This window comes from Ovis aries, chromosome 6 (assembly GCF_016772045.2).
Source record: "Ovis aries strain OAR_USU_Benz2616 breed Rambouillet chromosome 6, ARS-UI_Ramb_v3.0, whole genome shotgun sequence".
NCBI lineage: Eukaryota > Metazoa > Chordata > Mammalia > Artiodactyla > Bovidae > Ovis > Ovis aries.
Window position 1 is genome coordinate 34162913 of NC_056059.1, and position 27357 is coordinate 34190269.

A 27357-nucleotide genomic window follows, 5' to 3' on the forward strand; every position below is an offset into this window, starting at 1 on the left:
AAGATCTAAATTTGTTCAGTGGAAAAGGGATAGACAGGAGGAAACATTAATAAGATATACCTGAAGTAGAATGGAGACTGTAATGATTGTGACAAGTAAAAACATACAAAAGCAGAAGAAATGAGATTGATTTATGTTTTCTTGAATGGACTATTAAGAAATAATGTCATTAAGTGAAATTTAAAAAAAAAGAAACTTGAGTTTTGGGGAGGGAAGAAAACAAAAATTATAAATTATCTTTGTACATATTGTTAAAACTTAAGAAAGATTTGAATACAAATGTCCAATAGGTAAACAGACAGAGGTCAGGAGAGAGATCTAGATGGATACAGAGACAGGAACATCAACATGTAGCCAACATTGTAGTCATTAGGGTGGATAAGATCCCCAGGGGAAAGTGTGCCAAGAAGAAAGGTGAAGAGACAGGGTTAAGACCTTGGGGAACACCATAATTTAACCAGTAAGTCCTAAATAAGAACTGGACTCAGCCTTAGTTTGTTGAGAACAGTCCCTTAGTAAGTTATAAACAGACAACAAAATGGCTTTTGAAATAGGAATATCTCAACTAACTACAAAATAGCTTTTAAAAATACACTTAAGCTAAATTTAAGGTTTAAAAGCAAAGCTATAAAGTTATTTCCCCAGAGTCATGAAATAAATTGTTTGGATTTTCCTCTCTTAACTGAAAACTCTGCTTTATGCTTTGAGTGTAGTCCTTCCTAGGTTGGAGGGGAAATTTTATTTGACTGCCTATAAAATGCATAACTTCTCTACTTCTCTCATTAGATTTAGTCAGTTAGGTTTCTTTCTTAGTTTTATTGTCCTCTTCATTCTCTCCTTTTTTCCGCTCTCTTGATACAGGTATTTTGTGCTTCAGTGATTTTCTGGGAAAAGAGCCCAGTTGGTTTATTTATTTTTTTTAATTATAGACTACTTCACAAATTTAGGATATTAACTCTATACTTGCAGTGTTGTTACCTTGAAAGAAGAGCTATTCATGCTGTTTTGTTAGTTAAATATCTACAAATTTATGGCCTTCCAAAATATGTCGTGTCTGACTCCTTGTGACCTCATGGACTGTACAGTCCATGGAATTCTCCCGGCCAGAATACTGGAGTGGATAGCCATTCCCTACTCCACGGGATCTTCCCAACCGAGGGATCAAACCCAGGTCTCCCTCATTGCAGGCGGATTGTTTACCATCTGAGCCACCAGGGAAGCCCAAGAACACTGGAGTGAGTACTCTATCCCTTCTCCAGGGTAACTTCTCAACCCAGCAATTGAACTGTGGTCTCCTACTACATTGTAAGAGAATTCTTTACCAGCTGAGCTACCAGGGGAGCCCTAATATAAATTAACTTTGGCAAATCAGCTAATCCTCTCTCTATCAGAATCAGCCTTATCAGTGCAAAAAGGGATTACAATTAACAGTAGTCTAAATGAATGAATGTTAGGTTCCTTAACTGGTGTCTGGCTCTTTGCAACCCTATGGACTCTACCCCACCAGGCTCCTCTGTCCATGGGATTCTTCAGGCAAGAATACTGGAGTGGGTTGCCATTTCCTTCTCCAAGGGACCTTCACCCCGAGGGATTACACCGCTGTCTCTTACATTTCCTGCACTGGCAGGTGGGTTCTTAACCATGAGAGCCACCTGGGAAGCCTCAGGTTGGTCACATGAGATGAACATGTTCTTCATGGTCTTCATGAACAAGGACTGAAGACCCTTCATCATTTAATCTTGAAAAAGAATAATGGATAATTTAATCAGCTGAACTAGCCCCATCATATGATTTAAGATTCACTTGAATCTCTGCTTTGAAATTATGAAATGGCATATTAAAAAAAATTCAACTACATTATGTTATTTTACACAATTGAGGCTTTATAAATATTTTTCTTATTACTTCAAAATTTTATACCTCAAATTAACCTGAAATGTAACAACTTTCCTGTAACAACCTAAAATGTAACCTAAAATATAACAAGTTTCAGCATCTAAATCTTTAAGTAGGCTAATGAGAATAAATTAAATATGCTAATTATATTCAATATTTAATTATAAATGACACTAAACTATACAAATTAAATATGTGAAGGACAAAAGAAATGAATCATCTAGACTAACACAGATGTTCTAAACCCAATTCTTACTGATTCTAAAAAAAAAAAAAAAAAAGAAAAAAATCAAGATTTAACTCAATAAACATTTGTTGGGCACTTACTATATATCAGAAACTATTCCAGGTTTTAAGGCTAGACACAGAGTAAGATTCTATTTTCTAGGAACTCAGTCTAAGTGACAGAATGGTGAAAAAATATAAATAAAAAGGTAAATATAATAACATAATAGAACCAAGTAATAGAACTATTTTTGCAAGTGGGAATCCTTGGAGAATTCTTCCTTGAATAGGCAACATTCAACCCAAGATATTAATTCAATCCAAGATACGACATTCATTCCAAGATATTAAGAGGAGGTGGCAAGAATACACAGAAGAACTATGCAAAAAGATCTTCATGACCCAGATAGTCATGATGGTGTGATCACTCACCTAGAGCAAGACATCCTGCAATGCAAAGTCAAGTGGGCCTTAGGAAGCATCACTATGAACAAAGCTAGTGGAGGTGATGGATTTTCAGTTGAGTTATTTCAAATCCTAAAAGATGATGGTGTAAGAAGCTGCACTCAATATGCCAGCAAATGTGGAAAACTCAGCAGTGGCCACAGGACTGGAAAAGGTCAGTTTTCATTCCAATCCCAAAGAAAGGCAATGCCAAAGAATGCTCACATTACTGCACGATTGCACTTGTCTCACGTGATAGCAAAGTAATGCTCAAAATTCTCTAAGCCAGGTTTCAACGGCATGTGAACCATGAACTTCCAGATGTTTAAGCTGGTTTTAGAAAAGGCAGAGGAACCAGAGATCAAATGGCCAACATCTGCTGGATTATTGAAAAAGCAAGAGAATTCCAGAAACACATCTACTTCTGTTTTATTGACTATGCCAAAGCCTTTGACTTGGCAGGTCACAACAAACTGTGGAAAATTCTTCAAAAGATGGGAATAACAGACCACCTGAACTGTATCCTGAGAAATCTGTATGCAGGTCAAGAAGCAATAGTTAGAACCAGATACAAAATAACAGACTGGTTCTAAATTGGGAAAGAAGTACCTCAAGGCTGTATATTGTCACCCTGCTTATTTAACTTATATGCAGAGTACATCACGTAAAATGCCATGTTGGATGAAGCACAAGCTGGAAGCAAGACTGCCGGGAGAAACATCAATAACCTCAGATACACCAATGACACCACCATTATGGCAGAAAGCAAAGAAGAACTAAAGAGCCTCTTGACGAAAGTGAAGGTGGAAAGTGAAAAAGTTGGTTTAAAATTAAACATTCACAAAACAAAGATCTCATCATCTGATCCCATCCCATCATGGCAAATAGATGGGGAAACAATGGAAACAGTGACAGACTTTATTTTGGGGGGCTCCAAAATCATAGCAGATGGTGACTGCAGCCATGAAATTAAAAGATGTTTGCTCTTTGGAAGAAAAGTTATGACCAAACTAGACAGCATATTAAAAAGCAGAGACATTACTTCGCCAAGGTCTGTCTAGTCAAAGCTATGGTTTTTCCAGGAGTCATGTATGGATGTGAGAGTGGACTAGAAAGCAAGCTGAGCACCGAAGAATTGATGCTTTTGAATTGTGGTATTGGAAGACTCTTGAGAGTCCCTTGGACTACAAGGAGATCAAAGTAGTTGATCCTAAAGGAAATCGACCCTGAATATTCATTGGAAGGACTGATGCTGAAGCTGAAACTCCAGTACTTTGGCCACTTGATGTGAGGAACTGACTCATTTGAAGAGACCCTGATGCTGGGAAAGACTGAAGTCAGGAGGAGAAGGGGATGACAGAAGATGAGATGGTTGGATGGCATCACCAACTCAATAGATATGATTTTGAGCAAGCTCCAGGAATTGGTGATGGACAGGGAAGGCGGGCATGCTACAGTCCATGGGGTTCCAAAGAGTCGGACACAAGTAAGTGACTGAACTGAACTGAATTCAAGATGTGGTGCAAAGTGGCTTTACATTCTGAGATAGAATGTCTACTGTCTTTTATTAATTTATGGCAACACTAACAATAAACAATAATTATATTTAAAACTTTCATATTGGGTATTCTTATTGCTATCTGGCACTGTGATCATTATTTTTCACATACAATCTCATTTTCTCTATTCATAACAATCCTATGCAATAAAGTACAACTATGGATTTAAACTTTTTAATGAAGAAACTGAGGTTCAGATTCTGCAACTTGGTTAACATCATGGTGCTGAACAAATGGCAGAACTGGTAATAAAAGCTCTAAAATACTTGCTCTCTACAAATCCCACTATGCCACACTGCATCTTACTGCACAGTCATTTCTCATTTAGGGAACGCTGAATCAATTCTTCTGCTACAGAATCTTTGTCTGTAAAACATAAATAAAACTCTTACAAATTAAATTTGACCCTATTGAATTGTTGGCTCCAGCAACACCTAAATCATTTGCAGTTTTCTTTGACCTCAAATGGTCTGAATGCTACACAAAAACATGTATGAATTACTCCATTCTCAAGAAATGAATACTGAAGTTACTATGTTCTCCAGGCAGTACCTCATTATTCTATTCAATTTCTTTCACTTGCCAAGCTCCTAAATATGTTTTTCACGTTCACTTTCTTGTTGCCAGTTCTTGAACTATTTTCAACATGGTTATCAACTCTTTTATCCATTGAAAGTCACTTACTAAGATCAGTAAAATCTTTTTTCAAGGCAAAATTAGAGATCGCTTGCTTCTCCAATGCTTTTGACTTCTGTACACTTTGACATTTTTGTACTAGGTACTGCTGCTGATGCTGCTAAGTCGCTTCAATCATGTCCGACTCGTGTGACCCCGGTCCCTGGGATTCTCCAGGCAAGACTACTTACTCTCAATATTCTTTGTGACATTTGCTTCCAGAAAGTAAACCAGAGTCAATATATCATCAAATGTAAATTGTCAGAGGAGAAAGCAACATCTGATAGGCTACAACTGGAAGCAAGAATGGGGCAAAACCATTTTTTTTTTTCAGTTTTGGTAAAAACTAGATTCTATATGTTTCAACAAATGTGTTTAATTTCTAAAATTCCAGACTTTTAGATATTAAGCAAATCTACAGAGTACATCATGAGAAATGCTGGGCTGGAAGAAGCACAAGTTGGAATCAAGATTCCTGGGAGAAATATCAATAACCTCAGATATGCAGATGACACCACCCTAATGGCAGAAAGTGAAGAGGAACTAAAAGCCTCTTGATGAAAAGTGAAAGAGGAGAGTGAAAAAGTTGGCTTAAAGCTCAACATTCAGAACACTAAGATTATGCCATCTGGTCCCATCACTTCATGGGAAATAGATGGGGAAACAGTGGGTGACTTTATTTCTTTGGGCTCCAAAATCACTGCAGAAGGTGATTGCAATGATTAAAAGATGCTTACTTCTTGGAAGGAAAGGTACGACCAACCTAGATAGCATATTAAAAAGCAGAGACATTACTTTGCCAACAAAGGTCCACGTAGTCAAGGCTATGGTTTTTCCAGGGGTCATGTATGGATGTGAGAGTTGGACTGTGAAGAAAGCTGAGCACCGAAGAACTGATGCTTTGAACTGTGGTGTTGGAGAAGACTCTTGAGAGTCCCTTGCACTGCAAGGAGATCCAACCAGTCCATCCTAAAGGAGATCAGTCCTGGGTGTTCATTGCAAGGACTGATACTGAGGCTGAAAGTCCCATACTTTTGCCACCTCATGCGAAGACTTCACTCTTTGGAAAAGACCCTGATGCTGGGAAGGATTGGGGGCAGGAGGAGAAGGGGACCACAGAGGATGAGATGGCTGGATGGCATCACTGACTCAATGAAGATGAGTCTGAGTAAACTCCGGGAGTTGGTGATGCTCAGGGAGCCCTGGCGTGCTGTGATTCATGGGGTCACAAAGAGTCAGACACGACTGAGCATTGAACTGAACTGAACTGATATTTTACATAACTTGTATGTAATCAAGCACAGGATTATATTCATGATTTCGTTTGACAATAGCATCAGTTATAAATAGGAGGATGAATTAAAATGGCTAAATATAATTAACATATTTATTTTTCAATTGAATACTTTTAAATAATTAAAAATGAGAACACAAATTCAGATAAGCCTTATATTTTCTATCAACTGCTGCGAGGATATTCCTCTGGGTCCTATTTGTGATTGTCTACCCCTATTGCCATACAGAAATGGTCAAACAAGTGCACTGTGAATTTTCCCATGTGGAATACTGTCTGATGACACTCCCTTTAGCCTACAAAAGTACAGGTCATGCTAATGTTCAGGATTCACATATGGGCATGATTTGGTTTAATAAATAAAATGGATTAGATATACATTAGATCAATAAATCTGCACAGAGACTGTTTTTAATTTACCATATCAGCAACATTTATCTTCCTTCGTAGGATATGTTTCTTTTGATCAGTGAAACCAAGACTCACCCTCTAGATGTAATAGATTAAGAGAGGGGCAATTGGGAAGCTAATTTTGCCATGATTATCAGGACTGTGTTAAGAAGACTGACCCTAGGAAAATTGCAAACTGCTTATTTCAGATAAATTTTGTATTTTACTAAAGAAATCCCTATTGATTTTAAAATAATAGAAGAAAATATTGGCCCGACCTTCATTCTAGACGGGTTACTACTAGTGTATCTTTTCTAATTCAACTGTCTTTAGGAGAACATCTGGATCATGAGAATACTCTACCATAGTCCAAGTGGTAAATTCAAAAGATGAGTTAAATGGTGCTTTTATCACTTGAATATCATAAAAGGAAAAAAGGCAAATATTTTAAAAGTCATTTTTCTTATCCTAGTTGCTGTTGCTGAAGTATAACTATACTTTAATTGAACCTTGTAGATGAGCTAGGGTAAATTAGACCACACTGTCTATCATTAGAAGAGACTGTCCAGCTCCTGAGTAGATGGCTGAGACCATCATTTAGGAGTAGTCAAGAGAGAACGAAATGGCAACCTACTCCAGTATTCTTGCCTGGAGAATCCCATGAACAGAGGAGCCTGGCAGGCTACAGTCCATGGGGTCACAATAGTCGGACATAACTTAATGACTAAACCACCACCACCAAGAGAGACAAAATATATGCCAAAAAAAAAAAAAAAAGTAGAGAAGATAACTTACACAAAAAGTAGAATGATGTAAAATTAGGTAACAGAGAAAAATAACTGATTATACATTTTTCCAAAAAGATCAAGAAATATTCCTTGCAAATGGATGCACCTGACAGTATTCAATTTATAATGACAAGTTTTAAGTAGACTTCTATTTTTTGCAGTCAAATAATTTGCTAACCGAAACACAAGAGAAATTATGGTCTTGGTCTTGGATGAGATAATATCTAATACAAAAAGTGAGTAGAAAAGAAGACAGAGAGAAAGAAAGGGGATATGGTTGTTTAGCAATTAAGATTAGATAACTCTCATGAGGAATTCAAACAGTCCAAATAATCAGCTGTAGTAAATCTATTAATTTCTCTTCTTATAAGTCATAGTGTAATGCTAAATTTTTGCTCAAACCTATTTCCTAGGTTAGAATCCTGGCTTCACCAACTTACTAATTATAAGACTTAGGCAAGTTATTTAAACCATTTTTGTTTTGAATTTTTCTTCTTTGCAATACAAATGATAATAGTGGCTATTTCAAAAGTTTGTTGTGACAAGTGCTTCAGTCAGTTAGTTCAGGTGCTTAGTCATTTCCGACTGTTTGCAACCCCATAGACTGCAGCATGCCAGGCTTCCCTATCCATCACCAACTCTCAGAGTTTGCTCAAACTCATGTCCATTGAGTCAATGATGCCATCCAACTATCTCATCCTGTGTCACCCCCTTCTCCTCCTGCCCTCAATCCTTCCCAGCATCAGGGTCTTTTCCAATGAGTCAGTTCTTCGCATCAGGTGGACAAAGTACTGGAGTTTCAGCTTCAGCATCAGTCCTTCCAATGAATATTCAGGACTGATTTCCTTTAGAAGTGACTGGTTGGATCTCCTTGCAGAGACTCTCAAGAGTCTTCTCCAACACCACAGTTCAAAAGCATCAATTCTTCCATGCTCAGCTTTCTTTATAGTCCAAGTGCTTACAGGAATAACAAGCATACAAAAAGCAAGCACTGACTGAGGTAACTCAGTTTTTTTTTTTTTTTTTAATACATTGTGAAAAGACAGGACTCTATTTCTCTATTTTTTAGGTTTTTAGAGTCTTTCTTTGGTAAGGGAAAATCAGTTTTCAGAGCATTTGGGGTATTAGAATTATTTACATGGGTTATTTTATTCTTTTTTACTGTTGATATTTGTTGTTGAAATTTAAATTTAACCAAATTTTTAAGTTATTTAAGAGACAAGATGCGAAGAGGACCACAGCAAATAGGAAAAGGGCAAAGAGAAAGCTTATATTTTGAGGGAAATGGATTTGTATGGTTGTATTGCTTTTAGTGTGTTTCATAGACTGAATGGTGCCCCCCCCTACCAATTCATATGCTGATATCCTAATTCCCAATAGTTCAGAATGAAATGGCATTTGGAGATAGGGCTTTTAAAGAGCTAATTAACATAAAATGAGGCCATCAGGGTGGGCCAAACCACTGTGACTGAGGTCCGAGGACTCAAGGAGAAGTCACCCATTTGCAAGCCAAAGAGTAAAGCTTCAGAGAATCAAAACCTATGGATACCTTGACCTTGGGTTTCTAGATCCAAAACTGTGAGGAAATAAATTTGCATTGTTAAAGCTTCCCAGTCTATGGTACTCTGTGATGACAGACCTAGCAAACTACTATAGTAAGCAATAGCAATTTTACTTACAACTATTATTTTGAACACAACTGTTATCTGTATGAGTCTGAAATACTCTAGTCTTAACATTTTTAATATAAGTAAAACAACTGTTTATATAATACTTCATTAGCATAATTAGTATAGTATTACTTAGGCACCAAAATATCATAAGTACACTACTATATCAGTTACTGGCAAACTTATTTAAAAATTTTACATTACATGCTAGACAACAATGTGTTGATCACTGATAAGGAACTGAAGGGTCCTATGATATAACTAAAGGGCAGCAATGGAACTAATCAGGAGTGTTCCTATTCCATTGCGCTGAGCATCAGTGTCCAGAAAACTGTGTCAAAGTGGGTCTGAGGACAGGAAGTAAACAGAAATGGACATATGTTAAATAACTGTCCTCAACTGGAGGGATGAAGGAAGGATGGAAAGAGATTTTGGAATCTACTTTTAAGCAGAGAGAAGGCAGGGAAGGTTTTCAGAGAAGAGAAGAGAGGAAGCGAGGTATCATTGTAGGTTTATAAGATTCTAAATATGTTAGTCAACAAAGCCAACGACTGAATATTTACACGAGGATTGTTTGTTCTATATGAAACCATAAATATAAATAGGAAAGAAATTCTCTCACTAAGTACCAGATGAATATCAAAATAATAAAACTGTTTATCTTCTGTATATTCTTGAGGTGGACATGACTTTTATTCATAATTACAATAAGAAAGGAATCATACATCTCCTCATTTATTTATGAATAAATACTTACCTGATGAAAGCAGGCTGAATCAATTCAACTATATGGAGTAGTAGGCAATGGAAGCCCACTCCAGTACGCTTGCCTGGAAAATCCCATGGATGGAGAAGCCTGGTAGGCTGCAGGCCATGGGGTCGCTAAGAGTTGGACACGACTGAGCGACTTCACTTTCACTTTTCACTTTCATGCATTGGAGAAAGAAATGGCAACCCACTCCAGTGTTCTTGCCTGGAAAATCTCAGGGACAGCGGAGCCTGGTGGGCTGCCATCTCTGGGGTCGCACAGAGTCGGACACGACAGAAGCAACTTAGCAGCAGCATTTTCCTTTTATAACTGACATAGGTAAATGGCAAAAAATAACTGCATAATAGGTTATATACACAAGTAAAAACAGCAATGCACAAAGATCTCAATGCGTTTGACTGCTTTCAAATAAAAATATAAGGCTGTGAAATAAAAATCATAATTTGTTTTTGCCTTGTCAACTGAAAACATCTCCAGGGTTTGTGATTCTAAAAATAATATATGTGCCTTATAAGAGCAGATATCTACATCTTTACTGATTAGAAGGTCAAAATCTTTCTACAGTAATCCTTCTTAGTCCTCATCTTCTTATAAAATCTACTTTAAAATTACAAATTTAATTGTATACAAGTATTTCTGGAAAAAATACTCATAAATGAGGAAAATATAGTGCATTTCAAAACTCTGAGGTCAAAATCTCCATTCACTTCACCTGTTGTGCACATCAATGCAAAGACAGAGTGTCATAAAATCTGACTAATTTTCCTAATCTTGACCTATTACTTACCTCGTAAGACTTGCTTTTAAATCATCCTGCCTGTAAACACCCTCTAAATATCCTCCCCTAAAATCCTCATTTCAGTTCAGTTCAGCTGCTCAGTCATGTCCGACTCTTTGCAGCCCCATGAATCACAGCACGCCTGGCCTCCCTGTCCATCACCAACTTCTGGAGTTCACTCAGACTCATGTCCATTGAGTCAATGATGCCATCCAGCCATCTCATCCTCTGTCGTCCCCTTCTCCTCCTGCCCCCAATCCCTCCCAGCATCAGAGTCTTTTCCAATGAGTCAACTCTTCACATGAGGTGGCCAAAGTACTGGAGTTTCAGCTTTAGCATCATTCCCTCCAAAGAAATCCCAGGGCTGATCTCCTTCAGGATGGACTGGTTGGATCTCCTTGCAGTCCAAGGGACTCTCAAGAGTCTTCTCCAACACCACAGTTCAAAAGCATCAATTCTTCGGTGCTCAGCTTTCTTCACAGTCCAACTCTCACATCCATACATGACCACAGGAAAAACCATAGCCTTGACTTGCCTTGCCTTGCCTTGATGGCAAAGGTCCTTTGTTGTCTCTGCTTTTCAATATGCTATCTAGGTTGGTCATAACTTTTCCTCCAAAGAGTAAGCGTCTTTTAATTTCATGGCTGCAATCACCATCTTCAGTGATTTTGGAGCCAAAACAAAAAAAAAAGTCTGACACTGTTTCCACTGTTTCCCCATCTATTTCCCATGAAGTGATGGGACCAGATGCCATGATCTTCATTTTCTGAATGTTGAGCTTTAAGCCAACTTTTTCACTCTCCAGTTTCACTTTCATCAAGAGGCTTTTCAGTTCCTCTTCACTTTCTGCCATAAGATGACACCATAAGGTATCATCTGCATATCTGAGGTTACTGATATTTCTCCCAGCAATCTTGATTCCAGCTTGTGCTTCTTCCAGCCCAGTGTTTCTCATGATGTACTCTGCATATAAGTTAAATAAGCAGGGTGACAATATACAGCCTTGACGTACTCCTTTTCCTATTTGGAACCAGTCTGTTGTTCATTTAGACACCTATTAAAATTTTGACAATGTAGTATTCTTTTGTTCTTGCCAGTAGTTCTAACAAACTCAGTTTTGCTTAAGCAAAAGTTGTTTTCTTTGTAGTCATTTGTCAGATAAATAGTCAAAAATTGTGGAGATAAAGGAGAACTCCCAGTGAAAGCCTTGTGCAACCTCCTTAAACTCCTCTGCTTGAAACCTGTTCCTCCAAGATCATTGAAGTTTCCATCTAGGAGTCTCTCTGACAGCAACAGTGAGGTATGCACTGCATTTGGTCTAAATTTTAAGTTATTTTTGGCATTCTCCCAAATGCAGAGTTTATGCTTCCTAGGAATGAGAATTAATTTTAGTAATAAATTTTTTGAAAATTCTTATTCTAGATGAAAACACCTGCTCTGTTACTTACAACATGACTGACTGTTTTCATGGTTTCTATTGTGAGTCAATAAAGGGAGCATTCATGAGGTTGGAGTGCTTACTTAGAGTTAGGTTTTGTTGGACTGATTCTCTTTAGACTAACTTTACCTGAGCATTTGTTCAAAATCTTGTGAGGATCTTCCCCAGTCTTATCTTGGTTGATTCCAGTTAGTCTCATTTTGCTCAGAGTTAGGGAGTTTAAGTTCCTCACCTGGTCTTTAGCCAGGTTCTTAAAATAGGAAGTTGCCCAAGAAAAATTTTAATGTGGGTTTTTGTGTTTTTTTTTTTCAGTTTATTTGGCCCTCTAGATCAAATTTCTGATTGTTTTCTATTTTAGCTCATGTGCTTATCTCTCTAGTTGGTGTAATTCCATCCAATATGTCTGCAACTGTAGAGTCCATTTGGGGGAACTTAATTGTTGTATTGATGCTTCATGCAATTCATTAGAGTTCAAATTATTGTTTAAACCTGTTGATTATACTCTTGTGTGGCTCTCAAAGTGTGTGCTAATGGGTTTCCTATATCTAACACTTCTTTTCTCCTTCCATAATGATGGTTTCACTTTTGTCCAAAGCTGACTCCTTCTCCCCTTTCTCTTTTCCTCTATTTTTTTCTGCTTCTGTTAAGAAAAATTGTTCTGTCACTATGTATATACATCTTTAATCTAGATAAATATTTAAACATTTCTAAAGGAAAGATTTAAAAATTACATAGTGTGCACTTTTTATGGATTTTGATTTCCTTATTTCAGATACAACTAAGAATGTATTCTTGCTTACAAAAGTAGAGTGATAAGGTTGGTTTTGCTTAACCAGTAAGCTTCTTTTGGATAGTTTCTTAATAATGTCAATGGTCTATAAGCGTGGAAGAAAAATAGGACGAAATATAGAAAACATAGGATGTGAAAAATAGCTAATAAAACCTGCAGTGCTTAGATACTGCCTTCTGTAAAGAATGCTATAAATGAAAAGGTAAATAAAATGTTCTCTCATATGTAATATGGACTTAAGAATTTTTGAGATTCAATGACAGATTCAAAGTATATTTTATTTGTTGTCCTGTCAAGAATTTGTCATCTGAGAACCAATTTGAGATGTAAAACCTAAGGCTAGACTTTAGATATCACTGGTTGCCACAGCACTGGATAGTTCGTGTAGACAGTAAAATCTCTCAACAACATGACACACAAATTGTCTCTGACAGAAGGAAAGATGAAAGGAAAAATAAATAGAAATAATAGTAACAGTTGTCGTGTATTGCAAGCTTCTTAGCTGACAGGCACTACTCAAAGAGCTTGACCCATATTAACTCATTTTATCCTTTAAAAAAATTTTTGAAATAGAAGTAATCATTATGGTTTTTAAAGTGTAATTCTTTCAATTAAATATTGATTTATAAGCACATAGATTTTTTTCATTTATTACCTGTTAATTCCGAGAAAGGGAGGAAAAAAAGGGATTTTTTTTTTTACTGCGTCCTTAAACAGTCTCTTGATCTCAGAACTGAACTGTAAATCAGATATATATGCCTTAATGACAAATTATAGCCACTGAACTATTGAATAATTCTCATTATGAAGGAAGGGATTTTTGTCATAGATTTTATAGCTCTAAGAAGACTGTAATATTAACCAGTACATATTTCTCCCCCAGATTGTGTCATCACTGTGGCTTTAAAAGAATCTTTTATTCTAAAACCTCTATATCAACCAAGAATGGGATAGTTAAATTTCAACAGAAGTGAAACCACCCTATTCTGAATGCTGAACAGTAAAGAAAACACACAAATGTAGCAAATTTTGCAGAAAATTACTAAAGATAACTAGCAATCATGATTTGTTTCTTAGTGAAGATTTTCACCAAGCTATAAAAGAAATATAGTTGTCTATAATTTCAAATTATATAGATTATTAGCTTTCAAGAGAATAATGGAACTTTATCACTTTTTGCTCTTATTTCTAAGAGACACAACACATTTTCTTCAATTTCAGTTCTTTTCTTAAAATTCACATATTCTGTTTCCTTTCTCTGTTTTGAAAACAATTCCCTCCAGTGGTCTATTGGAACTAGGAGAAACAGTAGCAAGTGCTTTTAACCTAAGCAGTAACCTAGGTCTAAAATAACCTGTATAATAATTTTAAGTTATAAATAGAAAAATAAATCAATGGCAATTTTTATTTTGTTTCACTTTTAATAATCCCTATTATTTCAGGTAAATAAATTATTTTGAAATATAAGGTATCATTGATCTGATTCTTTGAACATTCTCCCTTTTGAGGCTGAACTTCTAAAATGATTACTTCAGAAAAAGAAATAAATCTAAATTGGAAAAGAAGAAGTAAAACTCTCACTGTTTGCAGATGACATGATCCTTTACATAGAAAACCCTAAAGACTCCACCAGAAAATTATTAGAGCTAATCAATGAATATAGTAAAGTTGCAGGATATAAAATCAACACACAGAAATCCCTTGCATTCCTATACACTAATAACGAGAAAATAGAAAGAGAAATTAAGGAAACAATTCCATTCACCATTGCAACGAAATGAATAAAATACTTAGGAATATATCTACCTAAAGAAATTAAAGACCTATATATATATAACTATAAAACACTGGTGATAGAAATCAAAGAGGACACTAATAGATGGGGAAATATACCATGTTCATGGATTGGAAGAATCAATATGAGTATACTACCCAAAGCAATCTATAGATTCAATGCAATCCCTATCAAGCTACCAACGGTATTTTTCACAGATCTAGAACAAATAATTTCACAATTTGTATGGAAATACAAAAAACCTCGAATAGCCAAAGCAATCTTGAGAAAGAAGAATGGAACTGGAGGAATCAACCTGCCTGACTTCAGGCTCTACTACAAGGCCACAGTCATCAAGAAGGTATGGTACTGGCACAAAGAAAGAAATATAGATCAATGGAACAAAATAGAATGCCCAGAGATAAATCCATGCACCTACGGACACCTTATCTTTGACAAAGGAGGCAAGAATATACAATGGAGAAAAGATAATCTTTTTAACAAGTGGTGCTGGGAAAACTGGTCAACCACTTGTAAAAGAATGAAACTAGAACATTTTCTAACCCCATACACAAGAATAAACTCAAAATGGATTAAAGATCTAAATGTAAGACCAGAAACTATAAAACTTCTAGAGGAGGACATAGGCAAAACACTCTCCGACATACATCACAGCAGGATCCTCTATGACTCACCTCCCAGAACATTGGAAATAAAAGCAAAAATAAACAAATGGGACCTAGTTAAAAGCTTCTGCACAACAAAGGAAACGATAAGCAAGGTGAAAAGACAGCCTTCTGAATGGGAGAAAATAATAGCAAATGAAGCAACTGACAAACAACTAATCTCAAAAATATACAAGCAACTCCTGCAGCTCAATTCCAGAAAAACAAACAACCCAATCAAAAAATAGGCCAAAGAACTAAATGGACATTTCTCCAAAGAAGACATACAGATGGCTAACAAACACATGAAAAGGTGCTCAACATCACTCATTATCAGAGAAATGCAAACCAAAACCACAATGAGGTACCATTTCATACCAGTCAGAATGGCTGTGATCCAAAAGTCTACAAGCAATAAATGCTGGAGAGGGTGTGGAGAAAAGGACACGCTCTTACACTGTTGGTGGGAATGCAAACTAGTACAGCCACTATGGAGAACAGTGTGGAGATTCCTTTAAAAACTGGAAATAGAACTGCCTTATGACCCAGCAACCCCACTGCTGGGCATACACACCGAGGAAACCAGAATTGAAAGAGACACGTGTACCCCAATGTTCATCGCAGCACTGTTTATAATAGCCAGGACATGGAAGCAACCTAGATGCTCATCGTCAGATGAATGGACAAGAAAGCAGTGGTACATATTCACAATGGAGTATTACTCAGCCATTAAAAAGAATACATTTGAATCAGTTCTAATGAGGTGGATGAAACTGGAGCCTATTATACAGAGTGAAGTAAGCCAGAAAGAAAAACACCAATACAATATACTAATGCATATATATGGAATTTAGAAAGATGGTAATGATAACCCTTTATGAGAGACAACAAAAGAGACACAGGTGTATAGAACAGTCTTTTGGACTCTGTGGGAGAGGGGGAGGGTGGGATGATTTGGAAGAATGGCATTGAAACATGTATAATACCATATATGAAATGAATCGCCAGTCCAGGTTCAATGCATGATACTGGATGCTTGGGGCTGGTGCACTGGGGTGACCCAGAGGGATGGTATGAGGAGGGAGGAGGGAGAGGGGTTCAGGATGGGGAACACGTGTATATCTGTGGCAGATTCATGTTGATTTATGGCAAAACCAATATTGTAAAGTAATTAAGCTCCAATTAAAATAAATAAATTTATATTAAAAATATAAATAAAATGACTTACTTCAAGTAGAAATATGTAATATGTGAAGGGACACACAATGTAAAGCCTATCCAATTAGATTAGCAAAGGCATACAATCTACTACTTATCAGAATAAATCTCCCTAGGAATATTGTATGCTCAAGTGATACCTTACATAAGCAGCAAATCATGAATTATTATTTCAAATGATTAATACATTTAAATATAAAGTAGGCTTGTGGGATTAGCCTTTAACTAAACACTTTATTTTTCTACCTTTTTCAAATATCTCTGATTTATTATGTTTACATGCTAGAAGTTCATATCATCTGTAATTTCCTAGTTATGGTTTTTGGCAAAGAGAGGATTGGGAACATTATAGTCCAAAAGAGAAAGTTGATAAAGCATTCTGAATTATAAAGCGGGTAGGTTGTAAGCCATGTCCATAATTTTCTTGAGAGTAACACATTCATAAATCAGCTTTTAATGATTTGGTATGTCCATTGTTTCCTAACTATGTGTCCGTTAGAATCTATTATTTTGGTTTTGTGTAACCAACTGAAACTGAAAATCATTTTTCAAATCACAACAGGGGATTTTTCTCATAAAAGGATGCATGTGTCTATAATTTGGGGGCTCTAAGAAATGCATCTAGAAATTATTGAAAGTGTTCCTTTTCTCTCAGATGTTTAAGAAGCATTTTCAATATCTGTCTTATAGGAATATAAAACTCCTTATTTAAAATGTTCAAGTGTACCAATATTAATCCTTCTTCAGAATTCCAGGTGAAGGAAGGTAACATGATCTCTACTTACTCTGTTCATTGCTTTGGGAGATTTGAGCTCTGCCAATTATGTAAAAGTTATTCCTGCTCATTACAAACCTGCACTTTATTTCCATTGCATCAGTGGCTCTAGAATTTCTGCAACTTCCAATAACACAGCCACAATCCAAAAGTTCTGATAATCACTGTCTCTCACCTTAGCTTGCAACATTAAGTATAATTTCTAAAATTAAATGCTTAATCCTGATTTAGATTTCAAACCATAACAGCTTTCTTTATCCATATAAAGTCTCCTATCATGTATATTCAGACTTGTAATATAAGTAAGTGTTAGTCGCTCAGTAGTGCCCAACTCTTTGCGACCCCATGGATTGCAGCCCACCATGTTCCTCTGTCCATGATATTTTCCAGGCAAGGATACCAGAGTGGGTTGCTATTTCCTTCTCCAGGGGATCTTCCTAACCCAGGGATCAAACTCAGTCTCCTGCAATGCAGGCAGATTCTTTACCGACTGAGCTACAAGGGAAGCCCTGCGATATAAGATATAAGATATTCAGAATAGGGATGGTCAGGTAGTTTTCAGGAAGGGTAGAAAAGACAACTTGTCATTCAAAATTATTTTGTACAAACACATGCACACATACACAGGTGCATATGAATCTTTACCAAGTTAACAAAAACTGTCCTTTGGAAAATATAATACTAGTATTTAAAATAACAAAGGTGAGAGAGTCAATTCCTAAGCACGTTGATAAGAAGTCCTGGGTCCCCAAGGAGGAGAAAGGGGTCTGGGGCTTTAAAGGAGACAGAAGTCTAGAATTCTTGAGGAGGAGGAAAAGACAAACGTCTTTTTTTTCCCTCTACATTTCTTAGTCTCAGTCACATAAAACATTTTCTTCTTTAAGCCTGGAACTGATGATTACACAACTCAGTTCAAACTCTGTACTAAGGATTATATAACCATGTATCCTGCTTGTGGACAGTTTCTCCTTCCTGAAAACCTTCTGACTGATCCTGATATTTTAGAATGCATATTATGGGAGTGGATCTGGTAAAATCTTTCTATTGTTAAATTCTAACCCTGTTATCTTAAAATGTAAATTGTGGGAGTGGATCTGGTAAAACTTTTACAACCTTGAGACATTCTTTTGATTTATTGTAATAACCAATTTAAAAAGTATATAACTCCCTTGCTTAGACTAGGGAAGGTGGTCCTCCCCATCCCCCTTCTGATGTCTATGTCAGAAGCTTTCTCTGTCCCTTTTTCACTGTAATAAAACTCTGCTACACAAAAGCTCTTGAGTGATCAAGCTGGTCCCAAGTCCTGAAGCAAAAATCTTCTTCAGAGATCACGAATCTGACATCATTCACCATAAGCTATCAAAGGTATACAATCTTATAAGAAACCTGATAGCAACCTGGTTTTATCTACAGTTCACAGTAAAAAATACTGTATATAGGAGAACAGAGTTTCCTTAAGGAAATAAATATGATTTATCTATGTGTCATATCCAATGAAATTTCACTGAGGATTTTTTTATGAGTTATAAGATCTACAAGAGGCAGGAAATTCACTCACAGATAGAAATATCAGTTGTGCAATGACGTTTTACACAGCATTCCACTAATTTCCCTTTTTAAACAACCTTGCTATTACTTATGATGATCAGCATCCTCAATTTATATGCATGTATAAATTACATGCATTTATACATTAAAAAAGTAACTATTTTTAATACAGCTAATATGTGTTTTCAAACATTTTACAACAATACAAGCAATTTAGGTACTGCTCATCTCTTTTTCCTTCAGGAAATTTGTATTTTAATCAACTCTTCTTAATTTATATTTTTATACAGCATGTAGTGTTCAAATCTGGCCTTCCTATCTAGCAATTAGCCTTTTAATAATATTTACCACTTAGCTAAACAGCATATTACTGCCTGCTTCAATTTTCCATGCAAACTCTCAAATGGTAAATAGAACATTTTAAAGGACACTTCTTAAACCTTCTTATAAATATTTGGTAAGAGGCCCTTAGTATCCCATCCATCAACATCTATTGGGAACATCTGTCATTTGAACTAAGATAAATTAATTCATCTTAAGAAGTAATCATTGTCATTTTGTCTCCATCAATCACAATAGCATTAGGATGAAAAATTCTAAGAGGGTATTTTGAGTAAGAGTTTTCCAAATCCATACATTTCAATTTAACACAATCACAAGTACTTTATATATACATCTTTGTAATGCACACATGTAACACAACACAGCAAGCAGGAATCAGCAAGATGCCTGTCACAATTCATAAGCAAGGGACATCAGGACACTCTTAAGGAATTCCACTCTTATTTATAGGTCACTTACTACTGAAACTTGATAAACAGTGTTCACAACATACTTCTCCTCTTGTCTGATACCTCCCTAAAGGGTCTTACCATAGAATGGATTAGACTTTATAATCATAGGGAAAACTGAGGTGAGTGTTAGGTTAAGTGTTAGAAATAAGCCCAAGTAATGCAATATTGCCCAGATAGGCAGTGAAGTGGCTGTTTTGACTTTAGTAGTTGACTTTTCATTCTTGGATAGGAGGTCTCAAGTGAAGACTAATAATGCTTTCATTAATTTGCTGATCTTAACTTCTTCACAATAACTCCACTAACCTAAGAAGGGAGGCCCAAATCAAGGTTGTCCCCTCAATGCAGATGTATATATTAAATTGTAGGTCATTAAAAATTTGGCCTTCACACAAACCACAAAATACCTTCAAGAAAAAATTCTAATTTAAAATACATTATTGACATGTTCCTTACCCATAAGTATATTTATAATAAAAATAAAATCAGAAGAAATGAAAAATAAGCAATAAAATTTAAGAGCAACTCTTCTCAGTAAAAGCCAGTCATTAAGCTTTTAAATATAACATGAGAAAAAACTAAAAAATCTTAACTTAAAAAATTATTTTTGCTGCCATTTAGCAATGTCATCACAAGGCTACATGGATTTGAGTTTCCCTTCTTTAGACACACAATTGCTCTTGGACTAGGATACAGTGATGAGGAGCTGAAACTGCACGTCCTCAAACACACCGAATCAGCAGAAATAATCACACTGTCCTGCATAGGTATGAACTTTCACTTAGAACATTATGAGTTGAGTTCTTTCTCTAACTAGATCCACTTTAGTTCCAACTGACAGACAGCAGTTACCCTCACAAACCTGTAAATGGCTCTGAGATCTTCCTTATACAGTACATGCTTTTACTGATGATCATGTCTCTTTTACCTACTCTCCTACAATACAAAATATCTCTAGAGATTTAACTATATTTCACCTTCCCCAGCTCTTTTGCCAATGTGATCCTACTGTTGTGCATCCCTCTAAAGGAATAGATTCTTCTGGATAGAAATAGCAAATAAATGGAAAAAGGCCCTACATGACAGTTAACTAGGAACTAAAATGCCAAATACTAAAAACACACAACTGGAAATTAGAAGAGCAAAGAGGGGCAAACACCATGCATTAAACACAGAAGAAATATGTTTTTACAGAAAGAGAAACCACAGATGGGGAGGAGGGTTGCATTATTTTCTCATTATATAGACTAAGTGTCTTCACTTTTGACCCAAATTATTCTGTAAATATCACCAAAAATGAAGCTACCTTTTGAGTAACAAGAAAATATTGATTTACTGAATTAAATATCCCACCATCTCATTACACCCAGCAATCTGAGTCACAGAGAAAAGTAGAGCATTTACACATTTAGACTGAAAATGATTTTATTAAATTAAAATTAGATAATAATATACATCATGTACATAATATGATATTCTGTTTGATACTACTAAAAATTTCCCTTCTGTATAAAACATCTAGAGTAGACACTAATTAAAGGAAATTTTAGAATCACTAGTCTTACCAGAGCAACTTCACACCATTGAACAATGCACACCCACCTAGCAGCACACGCCAAAACCCTTGGACACCAGAGTGAAGAATCACAGACGCCATAAAATGTTTTCATTGTTAGAATTATGCTTATCTTTCAGTAAATCACTTTAAATATTGCATCAAATCTTTGCTCAAAAAGGTTTTTCTGCCCTGTCTAGAGAGAGGGCCCTACTGCTTTAAAAAATCCACTTTAACAGAAACAACACACTTAACTCACTGGAGACAGGATATTTTCTTCAGTTTCAGAGAAGCAAATACAAATAACTCATTTATATAAACATGTGTAAAATGTGTTTTGGCCAGAGTAATGAGGTGTTATCAAAATCCCTTTCAACACATCCCCATCATCCTTAACATCGTCAGCATCAGTCAACATCACCCACCCATCATGGCAACACTGAAACCCTTTTCTCTTCTTCTCCATCCCTCTCCCTTTGATTTTCTTACCTCTCTCCCTCCTTGTACTGACTCCAATCTTTTCAAGTTCAAACCCTGAAAGAGAGAAAAAAAATACATATATTACTGATGGCAAAGAAGAAGTACTAGTACCAGTGAGAAATTTGAGGTGAAACAATTCATTTAACAAAGAAGATCTGAAGGCAGATTAATATTTCATACATATGATAATGTCTATAACTAAGTCTTCAAATGTGATATCAATGCACTTCTTGCTAAATCCCAAGACATTACGTAAAAATAAAATATAAAGCATTTTTCTCTTTAGTAATGATTGTCCATCCCTCAGTGAAATCACAATCTAAAAGGATTTGCTATGATAGTAAGCTTTTATTCTATTGCTCTGCACTTGGCACATCCTGGAGCCCAGATCTGAGTTAAGGTTGATAAAAAGCATTAGCTTCATTTGCAGCACTGATGATCATCTAGAAAATATTCAGAATTTTATCTCCTGAAAAAATTTCTCATCTTCTATTATCATAACTGCTTTTTACATTAAAAGAGGAAGGATTCACTTTAAATCCCCAATAAATACTAAGAATAATTAAATGGGAGAAGACTCTCTCTTTTCTTCGCATGCCTATTGCAAAATATGCTTGTGGCACTAGAGTCAGTCTGTCCATCTGTCTCACCTCCCTAGAAATACTGCTATTTAGAAAGTGAGAGAATGGAACAAATTGCTCCCTCCCCTAAACCCAATAAAGGGCTTCCACGGTGGCTCAGACAATAAAGAATATGTTTGCAATGCAGGAAACCTGAGTTATTGGGTCAGGAGTATCCCCTGGAGGAGGGCATGGCAACCCACTCCCTGGAGAATCCCATGGACAGAGGAGCCTGATGGGCTACAGTCCATGGGGATTCAAAGAGTCGGACACGACTGAACAACTTTTCAAAACAACAACAAATGCAATAAAAACTCCAGTTACTGTTATTTTCCTTATTGTGGTAGTTTTGTATATGGAAGGAACTATATGAAAATTGCAGTGACATATGGTATCATAGTACCTAATTCTTTCTTTTTACCTTCCTTCCTTTGTCTTATCTTCTATGCTATTTCTCTCTCAATCACTCCCATAAATTATTTTATAATACATATTTATTTGGTATGTACTATGGGTCAGACACCCTGCTAGATACTAGGATTATCAGTAATAAATAGTCCTCAAAGTTTAGGAGATCAAACTTGTTTTGGTGACTACACACACAAAACTGAAGATAAAACTTCAGGATAATGATGCCAGGTATAAAATACTCTCTCTTAGCATAGGATGAAAGAGACAATTCAGTCAATGAATCAGCAAATACATAAAGGACCACAGAGGAGAATCACATCCAAACAGTGTTAGAGGCTGAAGAGGAAAAGCAGAACAGCAGGCAGCACTCTAAAAACCTGGCTACTCAACGTCTGGTGTCTGGATTTGGAGCACATTCATTTCTAATGATGACTCCACCCAAGACCAGCCGAGCAGGTAAATATATTTTAACAAATTTTCCAGGTGATTCACATGCATTTTAAGAGTTTGGAAACCACTGCACTAAGAGGTCTATGAAAGGCGAATGGTTTAGTTGGCATATACTGAGAGTTGTGCATAAGAGGAGCAATAGGAAAATAGGCTGAAAAGGTGACCAAATTGTGAAGTCTTGGACTGTTCTTCAGGGTTTCCCTGGTGGCTCAGATGGTAAAGGATTCACCTGCAATGCAGGAGACCCAGGTTGATCCCTGGGGTGGGAAGATCCCCTGGAGAAGGAAATGGCAACCCACTCCAGTATTCTTGCCTTGAGAATCCCATGGACAGAGGACTCCAGTCCATGGGGTTGCAAAGTCGGACACCACTGAGCAACTAACACAGACTGCTCGTCAGGTAAATGCTTATTTTGATAGCACTGTTTAAAAACTGGGGATATAGTTTTAAATTATCAAAGATAGACATATATGAAAACCTACGTAGTCTCACAATTTAGTGTAAACCTACTGCTTACTTTCTTTTTCTTAGAAACACTACCAGAAGAAAAATAGAAGGAATACAAGTAAATATTGGGATTTACCTGTATGATAAATTTTTTATCTTGCCTCTAAATTATGTAACAGAGCTTCAGAAATCTTAACAATTTTTCACATTATTATGAATAATTTTGACAAGGTATTTTTCTATTTCTGATGAAAATCTGAATAACATATAACTTTAAGTATATATTCTACATTATCACTATACATTTGAAAGAAGATTGACCATAAGAAAAATATATTAGACTTAACTATTGTATTTCTAACTTTTTATTTTAGAATTTAAGAAAAGACTGTTACTGTTTTTGTTGTCTCCAAGCTGCATTTTTATTGTATAAGGATGTTTTCATGTATTTTTTTTAAATTTGATGACAGCATTTATGTTTAAAAAGGTAAAAGATTTATAAGATCTGATGAGAAATCAGAGTTAATGTTAATATGTTAATGTTTAACACATTTTCAAGTGGTTTTTAAATTATCTTATATATTAAACATTTCTTGAATTGTTTGATAAAAAATATGAACAAAAATATTAAATAACTCCACTTTATTTAAAAAATATAACTATTACGCTAATGATTCTAGTAAAGGTTCTAGAATCAACCTGATAAATAGTTATTCTTATAAATAAATGACAGACTGATTTCTGAGTGCAGAAAATTATCTACATTTGCAGGATCCACTTTGAGTAGCTTTTGTGACTATGCCAAAGCCTTCGACTGTGTGGATCACAACAAACTGGAAAATTTTGAAAGAGATGGGAATACCAGACCATCTTACCTGCTTCCTGAGAAGTCTGTATGCAGGTCAAGTAGCAACAGTTAGAACTGGACATGGAACAATAGACTGGTTCCAAATATGGAAAGGAGTACATCAAGGCTGTATATTGTCACCCTGCTTATTTAACATAAATACAGAGTACATCACGAGAAACGCTAGGCTTGATGAAGCACAAGAGGGAATCAAGATTGCCGGGAGAAATATCAGTAACCTCAGATATGCAGATGACACCAGCCTTATGGCAGAAAGCAACGAAGAACTAAAGAGCCTCTTGATGAAAGTGAAAGAGGACAGTGAAAAAGTTAGCTTAAAGCTCAACATTCAGAATACTAAAATCATGGCATCTGGTCCCATCACTTCAAGGTAAATAGATGGGAAACAGTGGAAACAGCGACAGACTTTGTTTTTGGGGCTGCAAAATCACTGCAGATGGTGAATGAAGCCATGAAATTAAAAGATGCTTGCTCCTTGGAAGAAAAGTTATGACTAACCTAGGCAGCATATTAAAGCAGAGACGTTACGCTGCCAACAAAGGTCCATCTATTCAAAGCTATGGTTTTCCCAGTAATCACGTATGGATGTGAGCATTAGACTATAAAGAAAGCTGAGCACCGAAGAACCAATGCTTTTGAACTGTGGTGTTGGAGAAGATGCTTGAGAATTCCTCAGAATTCAAGGAGATCCTACCAATCCACCCTAAAGGAAATCAGTACTGAATATTCATTGGAAGGACTGATGCTGAAGCTGAAACTCCAATACTTTGGCCACCTGATGCAAAGAATTGACTCACTGGAAAAGACCCTGATGCTGGGAAAAATTGAGGTGGGAGGAGAAGGGGACAATAGAGGATGAGATTGTTGGATGGCATCACCAACTCAATGGACATGAGCTGAGTAACCTCTGGGAGTTGGTGACGGACAGGGAAACCTGGTGTGCTGCAATCCATGGGGTCGCAAAGAGTCGGACATGACTGAGTGACTGAACTGAAATTTCATATGAAATAAAAAATATAAAACAGAACCTTAGAACATTTCTTAAACCTGGCAGTATAGGCTAAAACTAAATTCTAAAATGAAATTCATGCTCATAACTTAGGATATGGGAAATAATGTTATGATGTACTTTTGAATTCAGACAGACATGTGCTTAAATCTTTGCTTTGGTATCTTCTTTCGTGTTCTCTCTAATGAATTACACAATGCTTCTCAACCTCTTCTTTATACTTGAAAAAAATAATATATGTAATAATTATTATGTAGTTGCTATAAAGATTATATTAGGCAATATGTGTATAGCACTTAGCAAAGAGCCAGGAGGAACAGCATATTCCAAAATAGTAACTGCTATCTGGTCCTTTTGTTATAATTGTTATCATTATTACACTCATATAGCATGTCTAAATATAAGATTAATTTGAGCAAAATACCCTGATATTGTACTTTTCTTTTGAAGAATGTAAATTATCATGCTTTTCTTTAACTCCTTAATTACTTATATTTGTAACGGTGTTTTGAATGTGTCAATTCTATCATGTCATTTCCATGTCTATTGTATTGGCAATTATTTCCCAGTTATTAGTCACATTTTCCTATTTTTCCTTATGTCCAATAATGTTTTTATTGGTTCTCAGAAATTGAGATCTTACTCTGCTTAGTGTTGGATTTTTTTATTCTCTTAGAAGGAGTTACGACTGTTTCTGCAAATGATTAAGTTATTTGTGGGTCCAACTAACTACAAAACTTATTTTAATGACATCTTTAGGCTAAGTCTGAAGTTCTCTTTATTTATCTTTATTACCAAAGCTCAACCCTTCTGTGCTCTCTCCTGAATATTCCATGTATTCAAAGAAAATTCACTACTCTGACTGATAGAAATTGAAAAGATTCCAGACCTAAGAAAATGTTGGGAATTCTACTTAAGGTTCTCTTGTAATCATTCTTTTCTAGCAGTAATTCTTTGCCTAGCCTTGTCAAATTTCACTTGACATATGTGAAGGTTGTTTATCAAATAAAGTTCTCAGAGTAACACATATGTAGATTTCTAGAGCTCTTCTCTGTGTATTTTCCTCCTTTCTAGTAATCAGACCTACAAATTCTAGCTATCTGTTCTCTCCAAACTCAGATAGTTGTCTCCTCAACTACAAAATTTAAAAACTCTGTAGTTCTGTCTCGGCAGTCCTTCCATGTATCAATACCTGAATTTCCAGCCTTCCTGTTTCTTACCACTGCATTTCTTCTTAAATAGTAGTATCATTTTGGAGAAGAAAACACACTTTTGGAAGATGAAGACAATGTTGAACTCTTTTAGTTTGGTGGTGGTTTAGTCGCTAAGTTGTGTCCAACTCCTTTGATCCCGTGGACTGTAGGCCTCCAGTCTCTTCTGTCCGTGGGCTTCTCCAGTTAAGAATACTGAAGTGGGTTGTCATTTCCTTCTCCAGGGATCTTCCCCATCCAGGGATTGAACCTGGGTCTCCTGCATTGCAGGCAGATTCTATACCAACTGAGCCATCAGTTTATCTATCAAGAAAATGATGTGGGGGTGGAAGGATATAGAGAGTTGTACTGGATGCCCACTGTAGAGCTCTAAAATCTACTATCTGTGCTGTGTTTTAATTTTAAGACAGACAGTCTGGTTCTCTTACAGGTTCTTACTATGCATCTTTCTAATATAGCTTCTTAGTGAGATAGATAAACTATTCAAGAAATTAAGAAATCCCAATGAGTTTGACCCTGATGGCCTAGACAGTAAAGCATCTGCCTGCAATGTGGGAGACCTAGGTGGACCTGGGTCAGGAAGATCCCCTGGAGAAGGAAATGGCAACCCACTCTAGGACTCTTGCCTGGAAAATTCCACGGACAGAGGAGCCTGGTGGGCTACAGTCCAGGGAGTCAAAAAGAGTTGAACACGACTGAGAGACTTTCCCTCTTCTTCAGTGAGTTTGAACGCAGTCTGATAAAAATACTCTCAAACTTATTTGGTTCCTAAATCCTGGTTTTCTTAATTTGGATATCTAAATTTTCCTCTATCAGATT

General features: G+C 36.2%; 1 protein-coding gene across 5 annotated transcripts in view; it reads right to left on the reverse strand.

Moving 5' to 3' along the window:
- CCSER1 (coiled-coil serine rich protein 1) overlaps positions 1–27357 on the reverse strand; it is a 1491420-nt gene that overhangs the window by 466113 nt on the left and 997950 nt on the right. For 4 of the 5 annotated variants that reach the window (XM_060416879.1, XM_027970872.2, XM_060416881.1 and 1 more), the window contains exon 10: positions 21532–21576. In XM_060416879.1, coding sequence (XP_060272862.1) covers positions 21532–21576 — 45 coding nt within the window. Of the gene's footprint in view, positions 1–1652; positions 21577–27357 lie in introns of all 5 variants that reach the window. The other variant, XR_009600997.1, reaches the window with a different exon arrangement.